The sequence below is a fragment of the Siphateles boraxobius genome, unplaced genomic scaffold (assembly GCF_051911475.1).
Source record: "Siphateles boraxobius isolate OS27281-9 unplaced genomic scaffold, OSU_SipBor_1 184, whole genome shotgun sequence".
NCBI lineage: Eukaryota > Metazoa > Chordata > Actinopteri > Cypriniformes > Leuciscidae > Siphateles > Siphateles boraxobius.
In genome coordinates, this window is record NW_027508793.1 from 35,288 (window position 1) to 60,905 (window position 25,618).

Sequence of the window (25,618 nt, forward strand, 5' to 3'; positions counted from 1 at the left end):
ATCAGAGTGTGTGCCATCATGCACTGTACGATTCGACTGGCCAACATCTGAAGGTGGGGCAATAATATCAGATGCTAACTTTAAAAAGTAAGGTTCCAATTGATCAGGACCTGCCGATTTTTAAACATCTAAAGATGTAGGGGCTTTGCTCACCTCAGATTGCAATTGGTGAAAAGTTGAATGATTGACTAGACTCAAAACTCTCTGAATGAACAATCGAAGGGTTCACATGAGCACCTTTAACTGAATCAAACAAAAAAACAGAAGCTGTGTGCGAATGTTCAATACTTTATACAACCCGATTATGCTTGATTGCCTCAAATGGCACTCCTGAATGATGGACCCCCTGTATAAGAGGGATTGGGCACAACACCAACATGTACAGGCACCGGGGTTGCCAGGTTTGCAACAAAACCAGCCCATTTCCTACTCAAAACCCACCCAATCATCGCCAAATATAGCAAAATCACGGCCAAATATATCCCAATCACGGCCAAATATAGCCCAATCATGGCCAAATATAGCCCAATCACGGCCAAATATAGCCCGATCATGGCAAAATATAGCCCAATCACTGCCAAATATAGCCCGATCACGGCCAAATATAGCCCAATCACGGCCAAATATAGCCCAATCACGGCCAAATATAGCCCGATCATGGCCAAATATAGCCCAATCACTGCCAAATATAGCCCAATCACGGCCAAATATAGCAAAATCACGGCCAAATATATCCCAATCACGGCCAAATATAGCCCAATCACGGCCAAATATAGCCCGATCACGGCCAAATATAGCCCGATCATGGCCAAATATAGCCCAATCACGGCCAAATATAGCCCGATCATGGCCAAATATAGCCCAATCACTGCCAAATATAGCCCAATCACGGCCAAATATAGCCCAATCACGGCCAAATATAGCAAAATCACGGCCAAATATATCCCAATCACGGCCAAATACAGCCCAATCATGGCCAAATATAGCCCGATCACGGCCAAATATAGCCTGATCAAGGCCAAATATAGCCCAATCACGGCCAAATATAGCCCGATCACGGCCAAATATAGCCCAATCACGGCCAAATATAGCCCAATCACGGCCAAATATAGCCCAATCACGGCCAAATATAGCCCGATCACTGCCAAATATAGCCCAATCACGGCCAAATATAGCCCAATCACGGCCAAATATAGCCCAATCACGGCCAAATATAGCCCGATCACGGCCAAATATAGCCCAATCACTGCCAAATATAGCCCGATCACGGCCAAATATAGCCCAATCACGGCCAAATATAGCCCAATCACGGCCAAATATAGCCCGATCACGGCCAAATATAGCCCAATCACGGCCAAATATAGCCCGATCATGGCCAAATATAGCCCAATCACTGCCAAATATAGCCCAATCACGGCCAAATATAGCCCGATCACGGCCAAATATAGCAAAATCACGGCCAAATATATCCCAATCACGGCCAAATATAGCCCGATCACGGCCAAATATAGCCTGATCAAGGCCAAATATAGCCCAATCACGGCCAAATATAGCCCGATCACGGCCAAATATAGCCCAATCACGGCCAAATATAGCCCAATCACGGCCAAATATAGCCCAATCACGGCTAAATATAGCCCAATCACGGCCAAATATAGCCCAATCACGGCCAAATATATCCCAATCACGGCCAAATATAGCCCAATCATGGCCAAATATAGCCCGATCACAGCCAAATATAGCCCGATCATGGCCAAATATAGCCCAATCACGGCCAAATATAGCCCGATCATGGCCAAATATAGCCCAATCACTGCCAAATATAGCCCAATCACGGCCAAATATAGCCCAATCACGGCCAAATATAGCAAAATCACGGCCAAATATATCCCAATCACGGCCAAATATAGCCCAATCATGGCCAAATATAGCCCGATCACGGCCAAATATAGCCTGATCATGGCCAAATATAGCCCAATCACGGCCAAATATAGCCCGATCATGGCCAAATATAGCCCAATCACGGCCAAATATAGCCCAATCACGGCCAAATATAGCCCAATCACGGCCAAATATAGCCCAATCACGGCCAAATATAGCCCAATCACGGCCAAATATAGCCCAATCACGGCCAAATATATCCCAATCACGGCCAAATATAGCCCAATCACGGCCAAATATAGCCCGATCACGGCCAAATATAGCCCAATCACGGCCAAATATAGCCCGATCATGGCCAAATATAGCCCAATCACTGCCAAATATAGCCCGATCACGGCCAAATATAGCCCAATCACGGCCAAATATAGCCCAATCACGGCCAAATATAGCCCGATCATGGCCAAATATAGCCCAATCACGGCCAAATATAGCCCGATCATGGCCAAATATAGCCCAATCACTGCCAAATATAGCCCGATCATGGCCAAATATAGCCCGGTCATGGCCAAATATAGCCCGATCACGGCCAAATATAGCCCAATCACGGCCAAATATAGCCCAATCACGGCCAAATATAGCCCAATCACGGCCAAATATAGCCCAATCATGGCCAAATATAGCCCAATCACGGCCAAATATAGCCCAATCAAGGCCAAATATAGCCCAATCATGGCCAAATATAGCCCAATCACGGCTTTTGTTGATGCATCTTTCACGAAATCGACAGTTAAGTTCCCGGATGTGCCGGCAGTACGTATACAACATTAGGAGGATCAGAAGCAGAAGATCCTTCCTTTGTCCATTCGTTCTGCGAGATCGCCCATCCAGACCACTGAAGTTTCCGATGTCGGACAACTTTACACTATTGTCAACTTTCCTGGGTTCTCTCCAGCAATGCACATCTATCTTTTGAACAAGACCTCAAGGCTACAAGGCTCAAGCAAGACGACGCCATCCATTGGGAATAAAGTTTGGTGATCCAGTGCATAGTGATGCCTTTCCCATGCAGAAGACGTCCTCAAATCCTGGAGGCAGAGCATTGAGAGGATGTATAGAGGTCAAAGACTCATCCGTGGCTTCCCAGTGACATCACCCTTTGTGGACCCTTCCTCCACCTTCCCAGAGTGCATCAGTAGCGCTGCCACAGCTGCTTCCTCCCAAACCATGTAGAGGAGACGAGGAGAGGAACAGGGTATGTGGGAGGAAGAGCAGAGGAAATCCTGCCAGCTGGAAATAGTGACGGGAGCGTGGAAGACGGGCAGTTTCCTCACTCTTTTCCAGACATCAGTCGCAGGCATTTCCTCATCAATGGATCCTATAAAATCAGACAAGATAGTCAACATCCCTCAGGAAACCTTTAACTGCTTTATGGCCGAACTCTCAGAGAAAATCCCATTTAGTGCTCGGCCATTGCTAGGTTGGTTATAGTTAACAATAACAATGTTTAAATACTTCCATGTTTCCCAGAGTATGGATGATCCGTTTGGAGTTTGACTTCCTGAAAAGTGTGGAAACTGTGGCTCTGTGTTTGGCTAGTTAACCCCTCCATAATGGCCATGCCTAAACAAAGCTCAAACAAATCCTAATCCCTGACCTAAACACTAACCATAACCATACGATATACGGTCAGAAAACTTAGTTTCGTTCTTCACTTAGGGGTAAAAAGAAGTTTGAAATGTGTGACTAGTTTTTTACTATTAGTGTACATCCCGACGCCGTCCACGATGAGATCTGCGTTTAGATGAATATGAGAATATGTGCTGCACACTTTCCTCTCAGTAACAACATAAACACACAACAAAACTGACAGCGGTGAGAAAACAGCAGTTCAGAAAGCATCTGATCATAGAGATGTGGGTGTTTGAACCAGCTCTGCAGTCACGTCACGTTTATTTATACAATAGATTGCTTTAAAAGCAGCAGCTTTACAGTATTACACATGAAAAAACAGTGTCAGTGTCTTTTTCAATAAGAATTACACTTCAAATTTCTTCTATAAAGCGGCTCTCCAGTGTGTTCATGTTTTTACACGGTCTGAACTCGAAGGGCTGAACAGAAGAAGGCGGAGCCTTAGTGCCACACCCACCTATTACATCATCACCACTGACCAGAAGAAGGCGGAGCCTTAGTGCCATACCCACCTATTACATCATCGCCACTGACCAGAAGAAGGCGGAGCCTCAGAGCCACACCCACCTATTACATCATCACCATTGACCAGAAGAAGGCGGAGCCTCAGACCACACCCACCTAATACATCATCACCACTGACCAGAAGAAGGCGGAGCCTTAGTGCCACACCCACCTATTACATCATCACCATTGACCAGAAGAAGGCGGAGCCTCAGAGCCACACCCACCTATTACATCATCGCCACTGATGAATGGGAGTTTGAACTCCCGAAACGAACTCCAAACGAACTTTGTTTTGGCCTGATTTTACTCAAAATGACATCACACTAGTTCATTCTTTTATTAAGCTTTAATTTAATACGATTTTAATTTAATTTAATTTTGAACTATTATTTAGTTACTATTTCGTTAAATCACAGATATATATATATATATATATATATACATATATATATATATATATATACATATATATATATATATATATGTATATATGTATATATATATATATATATATATATATATATACATATATATATATATATATGTATATATGTATGTATATATATATATATATATATATATATATATAAATAAATTAAATATAAATTAATAACCTAATTGTCATGTCTGAAGGAATTGTAGGGACTCCGGTGAGGAATCGTGCTTAACAATAACACCTTTAGCTCTTACTACAGGCTATACACAATCTGACAGGGCCATTGCCTCATTACACTCATATTATATCCATATTTTAATTGTATTTTCTCTCATTTATTCATCATTTGTCAGTTCTATTTTTATTATATTTTTAAGACATCTTTTTTTGACCACAGAAACTGTCATGTGACATCCATCATGAAGCGTGATCAAATAAACAATACGAATAGAAATGCAATTAAAATATGTTGTTATTGTGTAATTTTGGTGTATTTTCACACATTTTATTATATATTACTTATTTTAGATGTGCATTGATAAAGCATGATTCAACATCTGAATCCCTGTTGACTGGTTGCGTGAGTGAGTGGAACTGAACAATTGTCTCCCCGCTTGTTTCACTCGGACTGTATTGAGGTGCGCACAGCTGATCATGTGACCGTAATACAGGAGAAGCTTCACTAAACATCATTTCATTCACAAATATTAGCTTTATTTTGTGTGATGATATATTAAAAGCGTCCGAAAATGCTGTTAGTTTTATCTGAGGAACACAAGGAGCATTTAGGTTTCTTATCAGAAGTGGATTTTGCGGGTAAGTGATTCAAAAACTGCAGGAAACCAAATAATATTTACTGTTTGTTTAGTATCTGTTTATCTGTAATAAATATGTATGAGTAGCCTAACAGTGGGGTTAAAAAGTTTGAGAACACAACTAGCTTCTATTTTTGTTTTAGTATTTACACATAATTATAGTCAGTGTTATGTGATATTTTGCGTTTATACAGAAGGAATCATAAATATTTCATTTTAACATAACATTTATTAGTTTCACATCTTTCAAAATGATAAAACGTTCTCTCAATTTCTAAAAAAAAAAAAAAAAATGGACGTTTGCACTATAAACTATGGAAGCTTGTTTCCGGAACGAAATAAAATAAAAATGTAATTGTGAATATGATTTATTAAAATGATTATAATTGCTTATATCTCACAATTCAGACTTTTATCCTCAGAATTGGGAGTTAAATCTGGCAAATCAGATATTTTTTGTCTAATAGTTTTGAGGACAAAGTCTGAATTGTCATATATATATATATATATATATATATATATATATATATATATATATATATATATATATATATTATAAAAAAAATTTTTTTTAGAATAGTGATAATAGAGAATAGTGAATGATTACATAGAGTCTGTCTATCTTAATGTTGTTCATAATGTTAACAAACTTCATAATCACATCATAATCAAAATAATAATAAAGCATCATAGGCTATATGATCTTCAGTGTGGTTTTCTGTGTGCCAGTTGTTGGAGAGTTCGGCCGAATTGCTGTGGAGTTTCTGAAAAAGGGCTCAAACCCTAAAATCTTCGAGGGAGCGGCACGTGAGTGAAGTTGTGTGGTGTTACTGTGCTGTTGTTGATGGTCTGATGTGTTGATGTGTGTATGAGCTGATGTGTGTATGAGCTGATGTGTGTATGAGCTGATGTGTGTATGAGCTGATGTGTGTATGAGCTGATGTGTGTATGAGCTGATGTGTGTATGAGCTGATGTGTGTATGAGCTGATGTGTGTGTGAGCTGATGTGTGCGTGAGCTGATGTGTGCGTGAGCTGATGTGTGTGTGAGCTGATGTGTGTATGAGCTGATGTGTGTATGAGCTGATGTGTGTGTGAGCTGATGTGTGTATGAGCTGATGTGTGTATGAGCTGATGTGTGCGTGAGCTGATGTGTGCGTGAGCTGATGTGTGTATGAGCTGATGTGTGTATGAGCTGATGTGTGTGTGAGCTGATGTGTGTATGAGCTGATGTGTGTATGAGCTGATGTGTGCGTGAGCTGATGTGTGTATGAGCTGATGTGTGTATGAGCTGATGTGTGTATGAGCTGATGTGTGTATGAGCTGATGTGTGTGTGAGCTGATGTGTGTGTGTGTGAGCTGATGTGTGTATGAGCTGATGTGCTGATGTGTGTATGAGCTGATGTGTGTATGAGCTGATGTGTGTATGAGCTGATGTGTGTATGAGCTGATGTGTGTATGAGCTGATGTGTGTATGAGCTGATGTGTGTATGAGCTGATGTGTGTGTGAGCTGATGTGTGTATGAGCTGATGTGTGTATGAGCTGATGTGTGTGTGAGCTGATGTGTGTATGAGCTGATGTGTGTATGAGCTGATGTGTGTATGAGCTGATGTGTGTGTGAGCTGATGTGTGTGTGAGCTGATGTGCTGATGTGTGTATGAGCTGATGTGTGTATGAGCTGATTGTGTATGAGCTGATGTGTGTATGAGCTGATGTGTGTATGAGCTGATGTGTGTATGAGCTGATGTGTGTGTGAGCTGATGTGTGTATGAGCTGATGTGTGTATGAGCTGATGTGTGTATGAGCTGATGAGCTGATGTGTGTATGAGCTGATGTGTGTATGAGCTGATGTGTGTATGAGCTGATGTGTGTATGAGCTGATGTGTGTATGAGCTGATGTGTGTATGAGCTGATGTGTGTATGAGCTGATGTGTGTATGAGCTGATGTGTGTATGAGCTGATGTGTGTATGAGCTGATGTGTGTATGAGCTGATGTGTGTGTGAGCTGATGTGTGTATGAGCTGATGTGTGTATGAGCTGATGTGTGTATGAGCTGATGTGTGTATGAGCTGATGTGTGTATGAGCTGATGTGTGTATGAGCTGATGTGTGTATGAGCTGATGTGTGTATGAGCTGATGTGTGTATGAGCTGATGTGTGTATGAGCTGATGTGTGTATGAGCTGATGTGTGTATGAGCTGATGTGTGTATGAGCTGATGTGTGTATGAGCTGATGTGTGTATGAGCTGATGTGTGTATGAGCTGATGTGTGTATGAGCTGATGTGTGTATGAGCTGATAAGCTGATGTGTGTATGAGCTGATGTGTGTATGAGCTGATGTGTTGATGTGTGTATGAGCTGATGTGTGTATGAGCTGATGTGTGTATGAGCTGATGTGTGTATGAGCTGATGTGTGTATGAGCTGATGTGTGTATGAGCTGATGTGTGTATGAGCTGATGTGTGTGTGAGCTGATGTGTGTATGAGCTGATGTGTGTATGAGCTGATGTGTGTGTGAGCTGATGTGTGTGTGAGCTGATGTGTGTATGTGTGTATGAGCTGATGTGTGTATGAGCTGATGTGTGTATGAGCTGATGTGTGTATGAGCTGATGTGTGTATGAGCTGATGTGTGTATGAGCTGATGTGTGTGTGAGCTGATGTGTGTGTGAGCTGATGTGTGTATGAGCTGATGTGTGTATGAGCTGATGTGTGTATGAGCTGATGTGTGCATGAGCTGATGTGTGTATGAGCTGATGTGTGTATGAGCTGATGTGTGTATGAGCTGATGTGTGTATGAGCTGATGTGTGTATGAGCTGATGTGTGTATGAGCTGATGTGTGTGTGAGCTGATGTGTGTGTGAGCTGATGTGTGTGTGAGCTGATGTGTGTGTGAGCTGATGTGTGTGTGAGCTGATGTGTGCATGAGCTGATGTGTGCATGAGCTGATGTGTGTATGAGCTGATGTGAGTATGAGCTGATGTGTGTATGAGCTGATGTGTGTATGAGCTGATGTGTGTATGAGCTGATGTGTGCATGAGCTGATGTGTGTATGAGCTGATGTGTGTATGAGCTGATGTGTGTATGAGCTGATGTGTGTATGAGCTGATGTGTGTATGAGCTGATGTGTGTGTGAGCTGATGTGTGTATGAGCTGATGTGTGTATGTGTGTATGAGCTGATGTGTGTATGAGCTGATGTGTGTATGAGCTGATGTGTGTATGAGCTGATGTGTGTATGAGCTGATGTGTGTATGAGCTGATGTGTGTATGAGCTGATGTGTGTATGAGCTGATGTGTGTATGAGCTGATGTGTGTATGAGCTGATGTGTGTATGAGCTGATGTGTGTATGAGCTGATGTGTGTATGAGCTGATGTGTGTGTGAGCTGATGTGTGTATGAGCTGATGTGTGTGTGAGCTGATGTGTGTATGAGCTGATGTGTGTATGAGCTGATGTGTGTATGAGCTGATAAGCTGATGTGTGTATGAGCTGATGTGTGTATGAGCTGATGTGTTGATGTGTGTATGAGCTGATGTGTGTATGAGCTGATGTGTGTATGAGCTGATGTGTGTATGAGCTGATGTGTGTATGAGCTGATGTGTGTATGAGCTGATGTGTGTATGAGCGGATGTGTGTATGAGCGGATGTGTCTATGAGCTGATGTGTGTATGAGCTGATGTGTGTATGAGCTGATGTGTGTATGAGCTGATGTGTGTATGAGCTGATGTGTGTATGAGCGGATGTGTGTGTGAGCTGATGTGTGTATGAGCTGATGTGTGTGTGAGCTGATGTGTGTGTGAGCGGATGTGTGTATGAGCGGATGTGTCTATGAGCTGATGTGTGTATGAGCTGATGTGTGTGTGAGCTGATGTGTGTATGAGCTGATGTGTGTATGAGCTGATGTGTGTGTGAGCTGATGTGTGTATGAGCTGATGTGTGTGTGAGCTGATGTGTGTATGAGCTGATGTGTGTATGAGCTGATGTGTGTATGAGCTGATGTGTGTATGAGCTGATGTGTGTATGAGCTGATGTGTGTATGAGCTGATGTGTGTATGAGCTGATGTGTGTATGAGCTGATGTGTGTATGAGCTGATGTGTGTATGAGCTGATGTGTTGATGTGTGTATGAGCTGATGTGTGTATGAGCTGATGTGTGTGTGAGCTGATGTGTGTGTGAGCTGATGTGTGTGTGAGCTGATGTGTGTGTGAGCTGATGTGTGTGTGAGCTGGTGTGTGTGAGCTGATGTGTGTATGAGCTGATGTGTGTATGAGCTGATGTGTGTATGAGCTGATGTGTGTATGAGCTGATGTGTGTATGAGCTGATGTGTGTATGAGCTGATGTGTGTATGAGCTGATGTGTGTATGAGCTGATGTGTGTATGAGCTGATGTGTTGATGTGTGTGTGAGCTGATGTGTGTGTGAGCTGATGTGTGTGTGAGCTGATGTGTGTGTGAGCTGATGTGTGTGTGTGAGCTGATGTGTGTGTGTGAGCTGATGTGTGTGTGAGCTGATGTGTGTATGTGTGTATGAGCTGATGTGTGTATGAGCTGATGTGTGTATGAGCTGATGTGTGTATGAGCTGATGTGTGTATGAGCTGATGTGTGTATGAGCTGATGTGTGTATGAGCTGATGTGTGTATGAGCTGATGTGTGTATGAGCTGATGTGTGTATGAGCTGATGTGTGTATGAGCTGATGTGTGTATGAGCTGATGTGTGTATGAGCTGATGTGTGCATGAGCTGATGTGTGTATGTGTTGATGTGTGTATGTGTTGATGTGTGTATGAGCTGATGTGTGTATGAGCTGATGAGCTGATGTGTGCGTGAGCTGATGTGTGCGTGAGCTGATGTGTGTATGAGCTGATGTGTGTATGAGCTGATGTGTGTATGAGCTGATGTGTGTATGAGCTGATGTGTGCATGAGCTGATGTGTGTATGTGTTGATGTGTGTATGTGTTGATGTGTGTATGAGCTGATGTGTGTATGAGCTGATGTGTGTATGAGCTGATGAGCTGATGTGTGTATGAGCTGATGTGTGTATGAGCTGATGTGTGTATGAGCTGATGTGTGTATGAGCTGATGTGTGTATGAGCTGATGTGTGTATGAGCTGATGTGTGTATGAGCTGATGTGTGTATGAGCTGATGTGTGTATGTGTTGATGTGTGTATGAGCTGATGTGTGTATGAGCTGATGTGTGTATGAGCTGATGTGTGTATGAGCTGATGTGTGTATGAGCTGATGTGTGTATGAGCTGATGTGTGTATGAGCTGATGTGTGTATGAGCTGATGTGTGTATGAGCTGATGTGTGTATGAGCTGATGTGTGTATGAGCTGATGAGCTGATGTGTGTATGTGTTGATGTGTGTATGAGCTGATGTGTGTATGAGCTGATGTGTGTATGAGCTGATGTGTGTATGTGTTGATGTGTGTATGAGCTGATGTGTGTATGAGCTGATGTGTGTATGAGCTGATGTGTGTATGAGCTGATAAGCTGATGTGTGTATGAGCTGATGTGTGTATGAGCTGATGTGTGTATGAGCTGATGTGTGTATGAGCTGATGTGTGTGTGAGCTGATGTGTGTATGAGCTGATGTGTGTATGAGCTGATGTGTGTATGAGCTGATGTGTGTGTGAGCTGATGTGTGTATGAGCTGATGTGTGTATGAGCTGATGTGTGTGTGAGCTGATGTGTGTATGAGCTGATGTGTGTATGAGCTGATGTGTGTATGAGCTGATGTGTGTATGAGCTGATGTGTGTATGAGCTGATGTGTGTATGAGCTGATGTGTGTATGAGCTGATGTGTGTATGAGCTGATGTGTGTATGAGCTGATGTGTGTATGAGCTGATGAGCTGATGTGTGTATGAGCTGATGTGTGTATGAGCTGATGTGTGTATGAGCTGATGTGTGTATGAGCTGATGTGTGTATGAGCTGATGTGTGTATGAGCTGATGTGTGTATGAGCTGATGTGTGTATGAGCTGATGTGTGTATGAGCTGATGTGTGTACTATGAGCTGATGTGTGTATGAGCTGATGTGTGTATGAGCTGATGTGTGTATGAGCTGATGTGTGTATGAGCTGATGTGTGTGTGAGCTGATGTGTGTGTGAGCTGATGTGTGTATGAGCTGATGTGTGTATGAGCTGATGTGTGTATGAGCTGATGTGTGTATGAGCTGATGTGTGTATGAGCTGATGTGTGTATGAGCTGATGTGTGTATGAGCTGATGTGTGTATGAGCTGATGTGTGTATGAGCTGATGTGTGTGTGAGCTGATGTGTGTGTGAGCTGATGTGTGTGTGAGCTGATGTGTGTATGAGCTGATGTGTGTATGAGCTGATGTGTGTATGAGCTGATGTGTGTATGAGCTGATGTGTGTATGAGCTGATGTGTGTGTGAGCTGATGTGTGTGTGAGCTGATGTGTGTGTGAGCTGTTGTGTGTATGAGCTGATGTGTGTATGAGCTGATGTGTGTATGAGCTGATGTGTGTATGAGCTGTTGTGTGTATGAGCTGATGTGTGTATGAGCTGATGTGTGTATGAGCTGATGTGTGTGTGAGCTGATGTGTGTGTGAGCTGATGTGTGTATGAGCTGATGTGTGTATGAGCTGATGTGTGTATGAGCTGATGTGTGTATGAGCTGATGTGTGTATGAGCTGATGTGTGTATGAGCTGATGTGTGTATGAGCTGATGTGTGTATGAGCTGATGTGTGTATGAGCTGATGTGTGTGTGAGCTGATGTGTGTATGAGCTGATGTGTGTATGAGCTGATGTGTGTATGAGCTGATGTGTGTATGAGCTGATGTGTGTATGAGCTGATGTGTGTATGAGCTGATGTGTGTATGAGCTGATGTGTGTATGAGCTGATGTGTGTATGAGCTGATGTGTGTATGAGCTGATGTGTGTATGAGCTGATGTGTGTATGAGCTGATGTGTGTATGAGCTGATGTGTGTATGAGCTGATGTGTTGATGCTGTGGCAGGGAAGCTGAATGTGCCAGCCGAGAGCGTCCAGCACGGGGTGGAGGGACTGATGTACCTCCTCACAGAGAGCGCCAAACTCATGGTGTGTGTGCACCTATCCACCTCAGACACTGCGGGACACTGAGCCCTCGCTTAAGCACGTGTCCATGTGTAATCTGCAGGTTTCAGAGGAGGATTTCCAGGACTCAGTGCTGGTGTTGGGATTCTCAGAGGAGCTCAATCAGCTTCTTCTCCAGCTGTATTTGGAGAACAGGAAGGAGATCCGGCAGATCCTGGGCAAACTCGCCCCCAGCCTCCCACATTACCACAACCTGGAGTGGAGGCTCGACGTTCAGGTGCAGGACACAGCCAGGCTGAGGACAAACATCAGCTGGGAACTAGAACTAACAGAAATCAGTCTGGTTATTCGAAATAAAGACCAAATAGAGTGAAATATAAATGTTAGATGAAAAACTAAAATATAAATATTAGATGAAAAACTACTAGTACCAAAATTTCTAAAACTAAAACTGAAAAAAAAGAAAATCTAGCTAAAAAGAAACATTTAAACTAATTAAAATATACAAATGCACAAAGCAAAATGACTAAACCTTTAACTAAATTTAAAATGTATACTGAAGATATTAAAAAAAAGCAAATTATTGATAAATATAGGTTTTTTTTGTCCTCTAATGACAAAACACGAATACAAAAAAAATACAAATGTAACATTTTTGTTAATGTTAAAGCGCCCCTATTATGCTATTTTAAAGTTTCCTAATGTTGTTGTGGAGTCTCCTACAACAGGTTTACATGAATCAAAGCTCAGAAAACGTTTTAATTTTCTCATAATATACATTTGAACATCACTACGTTTTCAATGATTCTCAAACGACTCGTCAGATGAACCAATCTCTCTGAACCAATCTCTCTAAACCCCTCCTTTCTGCGAGATACTCTGCTCTGATTGGCCAGACAGCTCAGTCTGTTGTGATTGGTTGACAGCTCAGTCTGTTGTGATTGGTCGACAGCTCAGTCTGTTGTGATGGTCGACAGCTCAGTCTGTTGTGATTGGTCGACAGCTCAGTCTGTTGTGATTGGTCGACAGCTCAGTCTGTTGTGATTGGTCGACAGCTCAGTCTGTTGTGATTGGTCGACAGCTCAGTCTGTTGTGATTGGGCAGACAGCTCAGTCTGTTGTGATTGGGCATACAGCTCAGTCTGTTGTGATTGGGCAGACAGCTCAGTCTGTTGTGATTGGGCAGACAGCTCAGTCTGTTGTGATTGGCCAGACAGCTCAGTCTGTTGTGATTGGCCAGACAGCTCAGTCTGTTGTCATTGGAAACAAAAACGGCCATTGCCAAAACAACGTCAGCTCTGCTTGTCGTGAGTCTTCCTAGACCGTAAACTAAACACAGTAACAAACAATGACGTTGATTTTACCATATCAATCCGAGCGCGAGTCCGATGATGAAACGCTGGAAGAACTAGTTCTTCATCCCGAACCTCCATCACAAGAACGACTCAAGCAGGACTCAGTGTTTCTCAGTGATGCGCTACTCAGTTTGAGGAACATTATGGGATGTTGCAACTGTAATTCCTCACCATCAGCATTAACAAGTGCATGTCCATCAACAAACCGATTATTTTACTTGTACTTATTTATGTACAGAGCATTTTTCTAATATATTGCAGTGAACACGTGGAAACTGTATCAATAACAGTACATACATTAGCCGAGCTCTAGCGTGAATGACTGATGTAACATAAACGTTGGTAAAACAAATCTTACTTCATGCTTTATCTTTCAGTTTTAGGTAATAGTGGCCCACAGCTGATCAGCAGAAGTATTTCAGTAAGACAGTGATAACATGAGTTAGCCAGTTAGCAGGAGACCTACACAACATAAAACTCAAAACTAAGTATTTTGAACACCATCTTTCAAGAGCAAGCGGTTTGCGAATCCTGCATTGAACTCCGAGATTTGAGAAGCAGTCGTCAGTAAAATAAAGGGAACACAGCACAAATTTTATATTGCTGTGATATCCTGGTAAAGATTAACTTTAACCACTGATTCTTCACATGCGCAGTGAAAAAAACTGTCTTTAGCTTCACATTGTAGAGCACAGCGTCTTCTGGACATGATGATATCCAGTGTCCACAGGAATCAGCTGCCGTGTTCGAGTTTCCCTGGTGTCTGCGCGCGCTATATGCTAATGTTTCGTCTTGACGTTTGAAAAACGATTAATTTCAATGACTCAGTCAACTCTGCGGTGCACTTTCAGATGTAAAACTTCGCAGGATGTTTTCATTGATTTATAGCTATATTACACACTACATGAAAGGTCATTTTCAAAATCCATAATAGGGGCCCTTTAAATCTATAATTTTCTACTCAAATTTATCACTTTAAATTTCAAACTTTGTAGGGAAATTTTTGATTTTTACATGCATTATTTATTTACTTCAAAATTATTTTAAAAAATCATTGTTATTATAGATTTTTACACATTTTTTATTTATTTTAAAAACTGCAACAGTAGCTGAAAATGATAGTTGTTATGATTATACAGTAAACACCAAGACAGCAATACTCTCATATACAGTTTTGCTGGAAAATTATTCAAAAAAAAATTGTAGTTTTGACCAAACTAAAAACCATCTAGGTCATTTTATCTAGCTGACAAGTTTACAGATATTACAAGCAGAATTACAACCAAACGACACAGTAAACCATGGTTGACTAAACAGGGCAGATTAGCATTAGAGTGTGAAGCTCTGCTCGTGATCCGCTGACGACACACACATTAAAGGACACAGACACAGCCGAGTCATTTCCATAATGACCAACACAATCTACCAAGAGCAGCGCAAATTACATCTGGTTTAAGACGTGTTTTTATTAGCATAAATAATGGCGCACATAGCAGTAAATTGACGTGCGCAAACCTTAGTAAATCACGTTGAGTGATTCATTTAAATACTCTCCTCCTATAAATGTTGCGTCTGAAAGGGAAATTCCTACAAATGCATAATTTGTAGGAATTATGCAAATTATTAACAAATTGCATAATTAATTAATAATTAACAAATTAATTATGTTAATTAAATTATTAAATTAAGAACAAATTGCATTCTTTTTAAATGCCAAAAGACCCTACATGTTAAAGTTTGCCAGGCATAAAAGTGTCACATGACCTCTAGCTGTATCCTAACGGTGTGTGTGTGTGTGTATCGTTGCAGTTGTCCAGCCGGGCTCTCCGCCATCAGCTGAAGCCCAGCGTGACCCTGAAGCTGGTCCTGGAGGACGGGCCGGGTCTCAGGGCCCGTGTGCTGCAGACAGACCCCTCCACCCTGCAGAAGCTCATCCAGGAGCTGGAGCGAGCGCTGGCCGAGCTCAAGAGCGGCCACTGCAGACGCGTGCTGCGCAACATCAAGTAGAGGACAACACACACCACACGTTCAGAGATGCAGACGCGTGCTGCGCAACATCAAGTAGAGGACAACACACACCACACGTTCAGAGATGCAGACGCGTGCTGCGCAACATCAAGTTGAGGACAACACACACCACACGTTCAGAGATGCAGACGCGTGCTGCGCAACATCAAGTAGAGGACAACACACACCACACGTTCAGAGATGCAGACGCGTGCTGCGCAACATCAAGTTGAGGACAACACACACCACACGTTCAGAGATGCAGACGCGTGCTGCGCAACATCAAGTAGAGGACAACACACACCACACGTTCAGAGATGCAGACGCGTGCTGCGCAACATCAAGTAGAGGACAACACACACCACACGTTCAGAGATGCAGACGCGTGCTGCGCAACATCAAGTTGAGGACAACACACACCACACGTTCAGAGATGCAGACGCGTGCTGCGCAACATCAAGTAGAGGACAACACACACCACACGCTCAGAGATGCAGACGCGTGCTGCGCAACATCAAGTAGAGGACAACACACACCACACGTTCAGAGATGCAGACGCGTGCTGCGCAACATCAAGTAGAGGACAACACACACCGCACGCTCAGAGACACCTCCTCAACACACACCGCACGCTCAGAGACACCTCCTCAACACACACCGCACGCTCAGAGACACCTCCTCAACACACACCCCACGCTCAGAGACACCTCCTCAACACACACCCCACGCTCAGAGACACCTCCTCAACACACACCGCACGCTCAGAGACACCTCCTCAACACACACCGCACGCTCAGAGACACCTCCTCAACACACACCCCACGATCAGAGACACCTCCTCAACACACACCGCACGCTCAGAGACACCTCCTCAACACACACCCCACGCTCAGAGACACCTCCTCAACACACACCCCACGCTCAGAGACACCTCCTCAACACACACCCCACGCTCAGAGACACCTCCTCAACACACACCCCACGCTCAGAGACACCTCCTCAACACACACCCCACGCTCAGAGACACCTCCTCAACACACACCGCACGCTCAGAGACACCTCCTCAACACACACCGCACGCTCAGAGACACCTCCTCAACACACACCCCACGCTCAGAGACACCTCCTCAACACACACCCCACGCTCAGAGACACCTCCTCAACACACACCGCACGCTCAGAGACACCTCCTCAACACACACCGCACGCTCAGAGACACCTCCTCAACACACACCCCACGCTCAGAGACACCTCCTCAACACACACCCCACGCTCAGAGACACCTCCTCAACACACACCCCACGCTCAGAGACACCTCCTCAACACACACCCCACGCTCAGAGACACCTCCTCAACACACACCGCACGCTCAGAGACACCTCCTCAACACACACCCCAAGCTCAGAGACACCTCCTCAACACACACCCCACGCTCAGAGACACCTCCTCAACACACACCCCACGCTCAGAGACACCTCCTCAACACACACCGCACGCTCAGAGACACCTCCTCAACACACACCGCACGCTCAGAGACACCTCCTCAACACACACCCCACGCTCAGAGACACCTCCTCAACACACACCGCACGCTCAGAGACACCTCCTCAACACACGCCGCACGCTCAGAGACACCTCCTCAACACACACCCCACGCTCAGAGACACCTCCTCAACACACACCCCACGCTCAGAGACACCTCCTCAACACACACCGCACGCTCAGAGACACCTCCTCAACACACACCCCACGCTCAGAGACACCTCCTCAACACACACCGCACGCTCAGAGACACCTCCTCAACACACACCCCACGCTCAGAGACACCTCCTCAACACACACCCCACGCTCAGAGACACCTCCTCAACACACACCCCACGCTCAGAGACACCTCCTCAACACACATCCCACGCTCAGAGACACCTCCTCAACACACACCGCACGCTCAGAGACACCTCCTCAACACACACCCCACGCTCAGAGACACCTCCTCAACACACACCGCACGCTCAGAGACACCTCCTCAACACACACCCCACGCTCAGAGACACCTCCTCAACACACACCGCACGCTCAGAGACACCTCCTCAACACACGCCGCACGCTCAGAGACACCTCCTCAACACACACCGCACGCTCAGAGACACCTCCTCAACACACACCCCACGCTCAGAGACACCTCCTCAACACACACCGCACGCTCAGAGACACCTCCTCAACACACACCCCACGCTCAGAGACACCTCCTCAACACACACCCCACGCTCAGAGACACCTCCTCAACACACACCCCACGCTCAGAGACACCTCCTCAACACACACCCCACGCTCAGAGACACCTCCTCAACACACACCGCACGCTCAGAGACACCTCCTCAACACACACCCCACGCTCAGAGACACCTCCTCAACACACACCGCACGCTCAGAGACACCTCCTCAACACACGCCGCACGCTCAGAGACACCTCCTCAACACACACCCCACGCTCAGAGACACACACACCCCACGCTCAGAGACACCTCCTCAACACACACCCCACGCTCAGAGACACCTCCTCAACACACACCGCACGCTCAGAGACACACACACCCCACGCTCAGAGTGTGTCTGATGCTGGAAGGAAGGGCATTTACTCCTGATTAGAGTTGTGTGCAGAAATCTTCAATATAGTTTTAATTTTACTGTGAAGGGTTAGTTCATCCGGAAATTAAAATCTGTCATCATTTACTCACCCTCGTGTCGTTCCGAACCCGTAAGACTCTGTTCATCTTCAGAACACAATTGAAGATATTTTAATGAAATCTGAGCTATTTATGTCTATTCACCCAAAACTTTGATGCTAAAACAACTTCACAGATGAGATCGTAAAAGAAATGCATATGGATTGAATCCATATAATCCAGATCTGAAGAGAACGCATTGAATTATTCACACATAAACATTGATCAGCGCGCATAAACAGAAACTCGACTGTAATTGCGTGACATGATGATGCGTGAATGAACCTCATTGGTTCTCATGCTTGAGCTTCTGTTTACCATAACTGATGTGCTCCATGTACATCTGCTGATCCATGTTTATATGTGAATGAAAGACTAAATTTAATCTGTTCTTCAAATAAAGTGATCGAGTCTCTTCAGAACATGTGGACTAAACCGCTCAATTCATATGGATTCGCTTTTCAATCTCTTTATGAACTTTGAAGCGGCAAAGTGGTGGTTGCGTAGCGCTCAAGGGACAGAAAGATCTCAGATTTCATTAAAAAGATCTTCATTTGTGTTTCGAAGATGAACAGAGTCTTACGGGTTTGGAACTGCATGATCGGGTGAGTAAATACTGACAGAATATTCAGTTTTGGGTGAACTATCCCTTTAAACCAGGGATGCTCTTGTTATTTCTTAGAGAAAAATCGATGCAGATTTGATAGATTCATTTGTGCCATAAGTATTAACAGATGCCTTTGCTTTACAATAAGTATGTGCACATGGAGCTGAAGGGTGTATCGTGTGTATTTTTGGGCAAGGGGTTTACGTTCCCAGCACTAATGCACATTTAGGACCAATTTTACTGAATGTCATATTGATCAGTTATTGCACTCTTTCTTAAGTGTCCACAGTGTGGAGTAATGATCAGGCTGAATCTGCAGTGTTTTAGCATTTCCTGCACTTACTACATCTGCAGATTTGTGTGTGAAGTGCAGCTGAGCGTGCCACACTTTATATGGAAATGCCAGATGTCCTCATTCTTGTGCTCGAGAGTCCGAATGGACCTGGTAATAAGAACAAGATGACCATTAAACTGCCTTTTTCCTCAATACGTTAACATTTGAACTGTATTCACGTGTTTTTATTTGTTTTTCATCAGTTCCTGTAATAAAAACATAAACACACACATCCTATTCATCCTATTAAGTCAGCATTAAACTGAAGTTGCGCTGGTCTTTTCCTCCTTATTGTGCCGTATATCTGAGTGAAGCGCTTCAGGAACAAGAACAAATGTGGGCGGGGCTTGGTTTAGTCCGTGTGGGAGTTGATTGGATGGTTGTGGTTTGCAATTGGCTGATCTCATATGATTGACAGGTCATAGCCCCGCCCTCGTCAACAGAGAAGAGAAGAGATGCTGCAAGAGGAAGATATTCTGATTCAAGAATATAAGGAACATGAATTTAAAACAATAATGATAAAAAATTTATAATAAACACTGCAATATTCCATAAAAAAATATAAGGCTTTTAAATTTTGATTTCAGGGTGAGTTTAATGCAAAAAAATTGGTATCAGGTTTACTTTGAGTAAAAACTGCCTGAAGCAAACTCTTTCTTCCTTCAGTCAGTTATGATGAGCATGAGTCATTCAGCTGTTGTTGGATTTCAGCAAACTGTTTCCTTGTGTCAGGATAATGATTAATTTGCTAATTGCTAACGTTTAATCTAAAGTCAGCTAAGTCATCCACTCCCTTGTGCTCTAGTTGGCTTTACCAAGAGGTTGTGGTGTAACTTTAACAGTATTCCACAGACACGAGAGCAGCGCATGCAAGTGCACATCCCAGAATGCAGTGCGGCTGTAGGGTCTCAGTGCTCTGTGCCTGGTCTGAAATATTTTTATTAACAATAATAGTTAGTATTAGCTAGTCCAATATGTGTTATTATATAATTACAAAAACATTATAATAACAATAAGTAGCAGTTTTGTCCTTGGTGCGAGGACCCTCTTGGAATTGCTCTGTTTATTCTTTTTTAACATTTCTATGGTGTGGAAAAGTATCTGGTGGAAGGGGTCTAAAAATAAGAGTTGGACCAAGTGATTACGTTTCAAAATGTATTAAAAAATGATAAAGAAAGACAAAATTGGCATAAACGTGCATGAATAATTAATGCACAATAAGAGAATGCACATTATTATTAAATGTTGAATTTATGTGAAGTTTAACTTCTAAAACGAATAAAATATTTTAACAAATAGATTTCAGTTTTTATTAATTATTAAAATGTATTATTTTAATTACACATTTTATAGATTTTAAGCACAGCATAAATAAAGCAGTAAACCCAGTCTACAATGCAGCTGCGCTTTTTACAAATGCGACGAGTTTGCAGGAATGATATAAACACTATAAGCTTGTCATAATTCATCAACTAGAGATGAGGCGGTATGAACATTTCATATCACGATTATAGGTGATCAATCACAGTATTGTTCAAATGTGCTGGAAATGTTCAAAAAGTACAGATACACACACTGAATTCATTTCACCAAGCAAACTAATAAAATTAGCAGCACTTTGCACTTTCTATTTAAACATTAAAATAACAACATTAACAATGACGTCTGGCTTTTAAATAAAAAAAATATTGATTGAGTGACTTAGCACATAACATTTTATCATCATGTACAACATGTTTAAATAAAGGTTTTAATTTGTTTTTATAAAATGCATAATTTATTCAAATATCCAATATAATTATGTACTTTGTAAGTACATAAATTGTATTCATAGATTTATAGATACATGTATAAAATGGTTATTGTGTATTTAAAACGCATTGAGTTTATTAGTACTATTAGAGAAATCTTACTTGTTTCATTTATATATGACTGGCAAATATGCATTACATTTAGTTTATCAGTTTATGTTAAAACTGTGTAATCCAAATTAATGGAAAATTGTACATGCAAATGCATAAACGTTTAAAGAGGTTCTATGTAGAGTTGCGAGACCCTTGTTATGAGCGACACCGGTGGCTGTTAAGTGAACTGCAGCTGCACTTACAGCTCGTGCTCACACTTCAAAGTCAGCCTCGGTCAAAACAGTGACTGAACATGCTTCACTGACATCGGCTGCGTCCCAAAAAGCATACTTCCCTACTATACGGTAGGCAAAAAACAGTATGTGACAAAAAAGTGTCCGAATTTAGAGTAAACAAAAAGTACCCGGATGATCTACTTCTGCAGGTGAGATTCATATGATGGACACTTTACTATCCCATGAGGCCACTGGAGAGGATTTATGAATGACAGTGAAGAGTGAACTGACACCAGAAGGTCACATAATATCATGACAATATGACTGATATACGTCCAGATTCCATTTATACTACACACACTCATACAATATAGAACATACTTTATTAGTGCACTTACAGTAAGTACTTATTCAAAATATGTTCTTTCTCTAGAGAGTGTACGATTTCTATGGAATCATGTTTCTGTCAAAAAATAAAAAAGGTAATTCAGAAGTGCGTGATATAAAGTTACAATTAAGAGTTATTATTTCAGAATTGGGTGATATACATAGTCACAATTGTGTTATAAAGTCAGAATTGTGTGATATAAAGTCAGAATAGCGTGACAAAGTCAGAATTGCATGATATAAAGTCAGAATTGGAAGATAAAAAGTAAGAATTGCGAGATATAAAATCAGAATTACATGATATAAAGTCAGAATTGCGAGTTATAAAGTCAGAATTGCGAGTTAAAAAGTCAGAATTGTGTTATAAAGTCAGAATTGGATGATATAAAGTCAGATTTGGAAGATATAAAGTCAGAATTGTGTTATAAAGTCAGAATTGGATGATATAAAGTCAGAATTGGAAGATATAAAGTCAGAATTGGAAGATATAAAGTCAGAATTGCGAGATATAAAGTAAGAATAGCAAATAGTATATATTACATGATATAAAGTCAGAATTGCGAGTTATAAAGTAAGAATTGCAAGATATAAAGTCAGAATTACATGATATAAAGTCAGAATTGCATGATATAAAGTCAGAATTGCGAGTTATAAAGTAAGAATTGCAAGATATGAAGTCAAAATTGGAAGATATAAAGTCAGAATTGGAAGATATAAAGTCAGAATTGCGTGATATAAAGTCAGAATTGCAAGATATAAAGTCAGAATTGCGTGATATAAAGTCTGAATTGCAAGATATAAAGTCAGAATTGCATGATATAAAGTCAGAATTGGAAGATATAAAGTCAGAATTGCGAGTTATAAAGTAAGAATTGCAAGATATAAAGTCAGAATTGGAAGATATAAAGTCAAAATTGCGTGTTATAAAATCAAAATTGCGTGATATAAAGTCAGAATTGGATGATATAAAGTCAAAATTGCGTGTTATAAAATCAGAATTGCGTGATATAAAGTCAGAATTGGATGATATAAAGTCAGAATTGCATGATATAAAGTCAGAATTGCGTGTTATAAAATCAGAATTGCATGATATAAAGTCAGAATTGCGAGATATAAAATCAGAATTGCATGATATAAAGTCAGAATTGCGAGTTATAAAGTCAGAATTGGAAGATATAAAGTCAGAATTGCATGATATAAAGTCAGAATTGGAAGATATAAAGTCAGAATTGCATGATATAAAGTCAGAATTGGAAGATATAAAGTCAGAATTAGAAGATATAAAGTCAGAATTGCGTGAAATAAAGTCAGAATTGCATGATACAAAGTCAGAATTGCGTGATATAAAGTCAGAATTGCATGATATAAAGTCAGAATTGCGTGATATAAAGTCAGAATTGCATGATATAAAGTCAGAATTGCGTGATATAAAGTCAGAATTGCATGATATAAAGTCAGAATTGCATGATATAAAGTCAGAATTGCATGATATAAAGTCAGAATTGCGTGATATAAAGTCAGAATTGCAAGATATAAAGTCAGAATTGCATGATATAAAGTCAGAATTGGAAGATATACAGTCAGAATTGCGAGTTATAAAGTAAGAATTGCAAGATATGAAGTCAAAATTGGAAGATATAAAGTCAGAATTGGAAGATATAAAGTCAGAATTGCGTGATATAAAGTCAGAATTGCAAGATATAAAGTCAGAATTGCGTGATATAAAGTCAGAATTGCAAGATATAAAGTCAGAATTGCATGATATAAAGTCAGAATTGGAAGATATAAAGTCAGAATTGCGAGTTATAAAGTAAGAATTGCAAGATATAAAGTCAGAATTGGAAGATATAAAGTCAAAATTGCGTGTTATAAAATCAAAATTGCGTGATATAAAGTCAGAATTGGATGATATAAAGTCAAAATTGCGTGTTATAAAATCAGAATTGCGTGATATAAAGTCAGAATTGGATGATATAAAGTCAGAATTGCATGATATAAAGTCAGAATTGCGAGATATTAAGTCAGAATTGCATGATATAAAGTCAGAATTGCGAGATATAAAATCAGAATTGCATGATATAAAGTCAGAATTGCGAGTTATAAAGTCAGAATTGCATGGTATAAAGTCAGAATTGGAAGATATAAAGTCAGAATTCCGAGATATAAAATCAGAATTGCGAGATATAAAGTCAGAATTGCGTGATATAAAGTCAGAATTGCATGATATAAAGTCAGAATTGGAAGATATAAAGTCAGAATTGCATGATATAAAGTCAGAATTGGAAGATATAAAGTCAGAATTGCATGATATAAAGTCAGAATTGGAAGATATAAAGTCAGAATTGCATGATTTAAAGTCAGAATTGCGTGATATAAAGTCAGAATTGCATGATACAAAGTCAGAATTGCGTGATATAAAGTCAGAATTGCATGATATAAAGTCAGAATTGCGTGATATAAAGTCAGAATTGCATGATATAAAGTCAGAATTGCGTGATAAAAAATCAGAATTGCATGATATAAAGTCAGAATTGGAAGATATAAAGTCAGAATTGCGTGATATAAAGTCAGAATTGCATGATATAAAGTCAGAATTGCATGATATAAAGTCAGAATTGCGAGTTATAAAGTAAGAATTGCAAGATATAAAGTCAGAATTGGAAGATATAAAGTCAGAATTGCGAAATATAAAATCAGAATTGCATGATATAAAGTCAGAATTGCGAGTTATAAAGTAAGAATTGCAAGATATAAAGTCAGAATTGGAAGATATAAAGTCAGAATTGCGAAATATAAAATCAGAATTGCGTGATATAAAGTCAGAATTGCGAGTTATAAAGTAAGAATTGCGAGATATAAAGTCAGAATTGGAAGATATAAAGTCAGAATTGCGAAATATAAAATCAGAATTGCATGATATAAAGTCAGAATTGCGAGTTATAAAGTAAGAATTGCAAGATATAATGTCAGAATTGCAAGATATAAAGTCAGAATTGCGAAATATAAAATCAGAATTGCATGATATAAAGTCAGAATTGCGAGTTATAAAGTAAGAATTGCAAGATATAAAGTCAGAATTGCAAGATATAAAGTCAGAATTGCATGTTATAAAATCAGAATTGCGTGTTATAAAATCAGAATTGCGAGATATAAAGTAAGAATTGCGAGTTATAAAATCAGAATTGCGAGTTATAAAGTAAGAATTGCGAGTTATAAAATCAGAATTGCGTGTTATAAAGTCAGAATTGTGTGTTATAAAGTCAGAATTGCGAGTTATAAAGTCAGAATTGTGATATAAAGTCAGAATTGGAAGATATAAAGTCAGAATTGGAAGATATAAAGTCAGAATTGCGAGTTATAAAGTAAGAATTGCAAGATATAAAGTCAGAATTGCATGATATAAAGTCAGAATTGCGAGTTATAAAGTCAGAATTGTGTTATAAAGTCAGAATTGGATGATATAAAGTCAGAATTGGAAGATATAAAGTCAGAATTGGAAGATATAAAGTCAGAATTGCGAGTTATAAAGTAAGAATTGCAAGATATAAAGTCAGAATTGCATGATATAAAGTCAAAATTGGAAGATATAAAGTCAGAATTGCGAATTATAAAATCAGAATTGCATGATATAAAGTCAGAATTGCGAGTTATAAAGTAAGAATTGCAAGATATAAAGTCAGAATTGCAAAATATAAAGTCAGAATTGCATGTTATAAAATCAGAATTGCATGTTATAAAATCAGAATTGCGAGATATAAAGTCA

The 25,618-nt window shown here is 40.9% G+C and overlaps 1 protein-coding gene across 2 annotated transcripts; it reads left to right on the forward strand.

Moving 5' to 3' along the window:
* Positions 1-5,134: 5,134 nt before the first annotated feature.
* commd2 (COMM domain containing 2) lies at positions 5,135-19,551 on the forward strand. 2 transcript variants are annotated; one of them, XM_077233718.1, is made up of 6 exons: positions 5,143-5,329; positions 6,058-6,135; positions 12,305-12,387; positions 12,467-12,640; positions 15,527-15,764; positions 16,313-16,336. In XM_077233718.1, the coding sequence occupies exons 1-5, from the start codon at positions 5,263-5,265 to the stop codon at positions 15,722-15,724; spliced, it is 600 nt and encodes a 199-aa protein (XP_077089833.1). In that variant the 5' UTR covers positions 5,143-5,262; the 3' UTR covers positions 15,725-15,764; positions 16,313-16,336. The 2 variants fall into 2 exon arrangements, with proteins under 2 accessions (XP_077089832.1, XP_077089833.1); XM_077233717.1 differs by having other exon boundaries at positions 5,135-5,329; positions 15,527-19,551.
* The last annotated feature ends 6,067 nt before the right edge of the window (positions 19,552-25,618 follow it).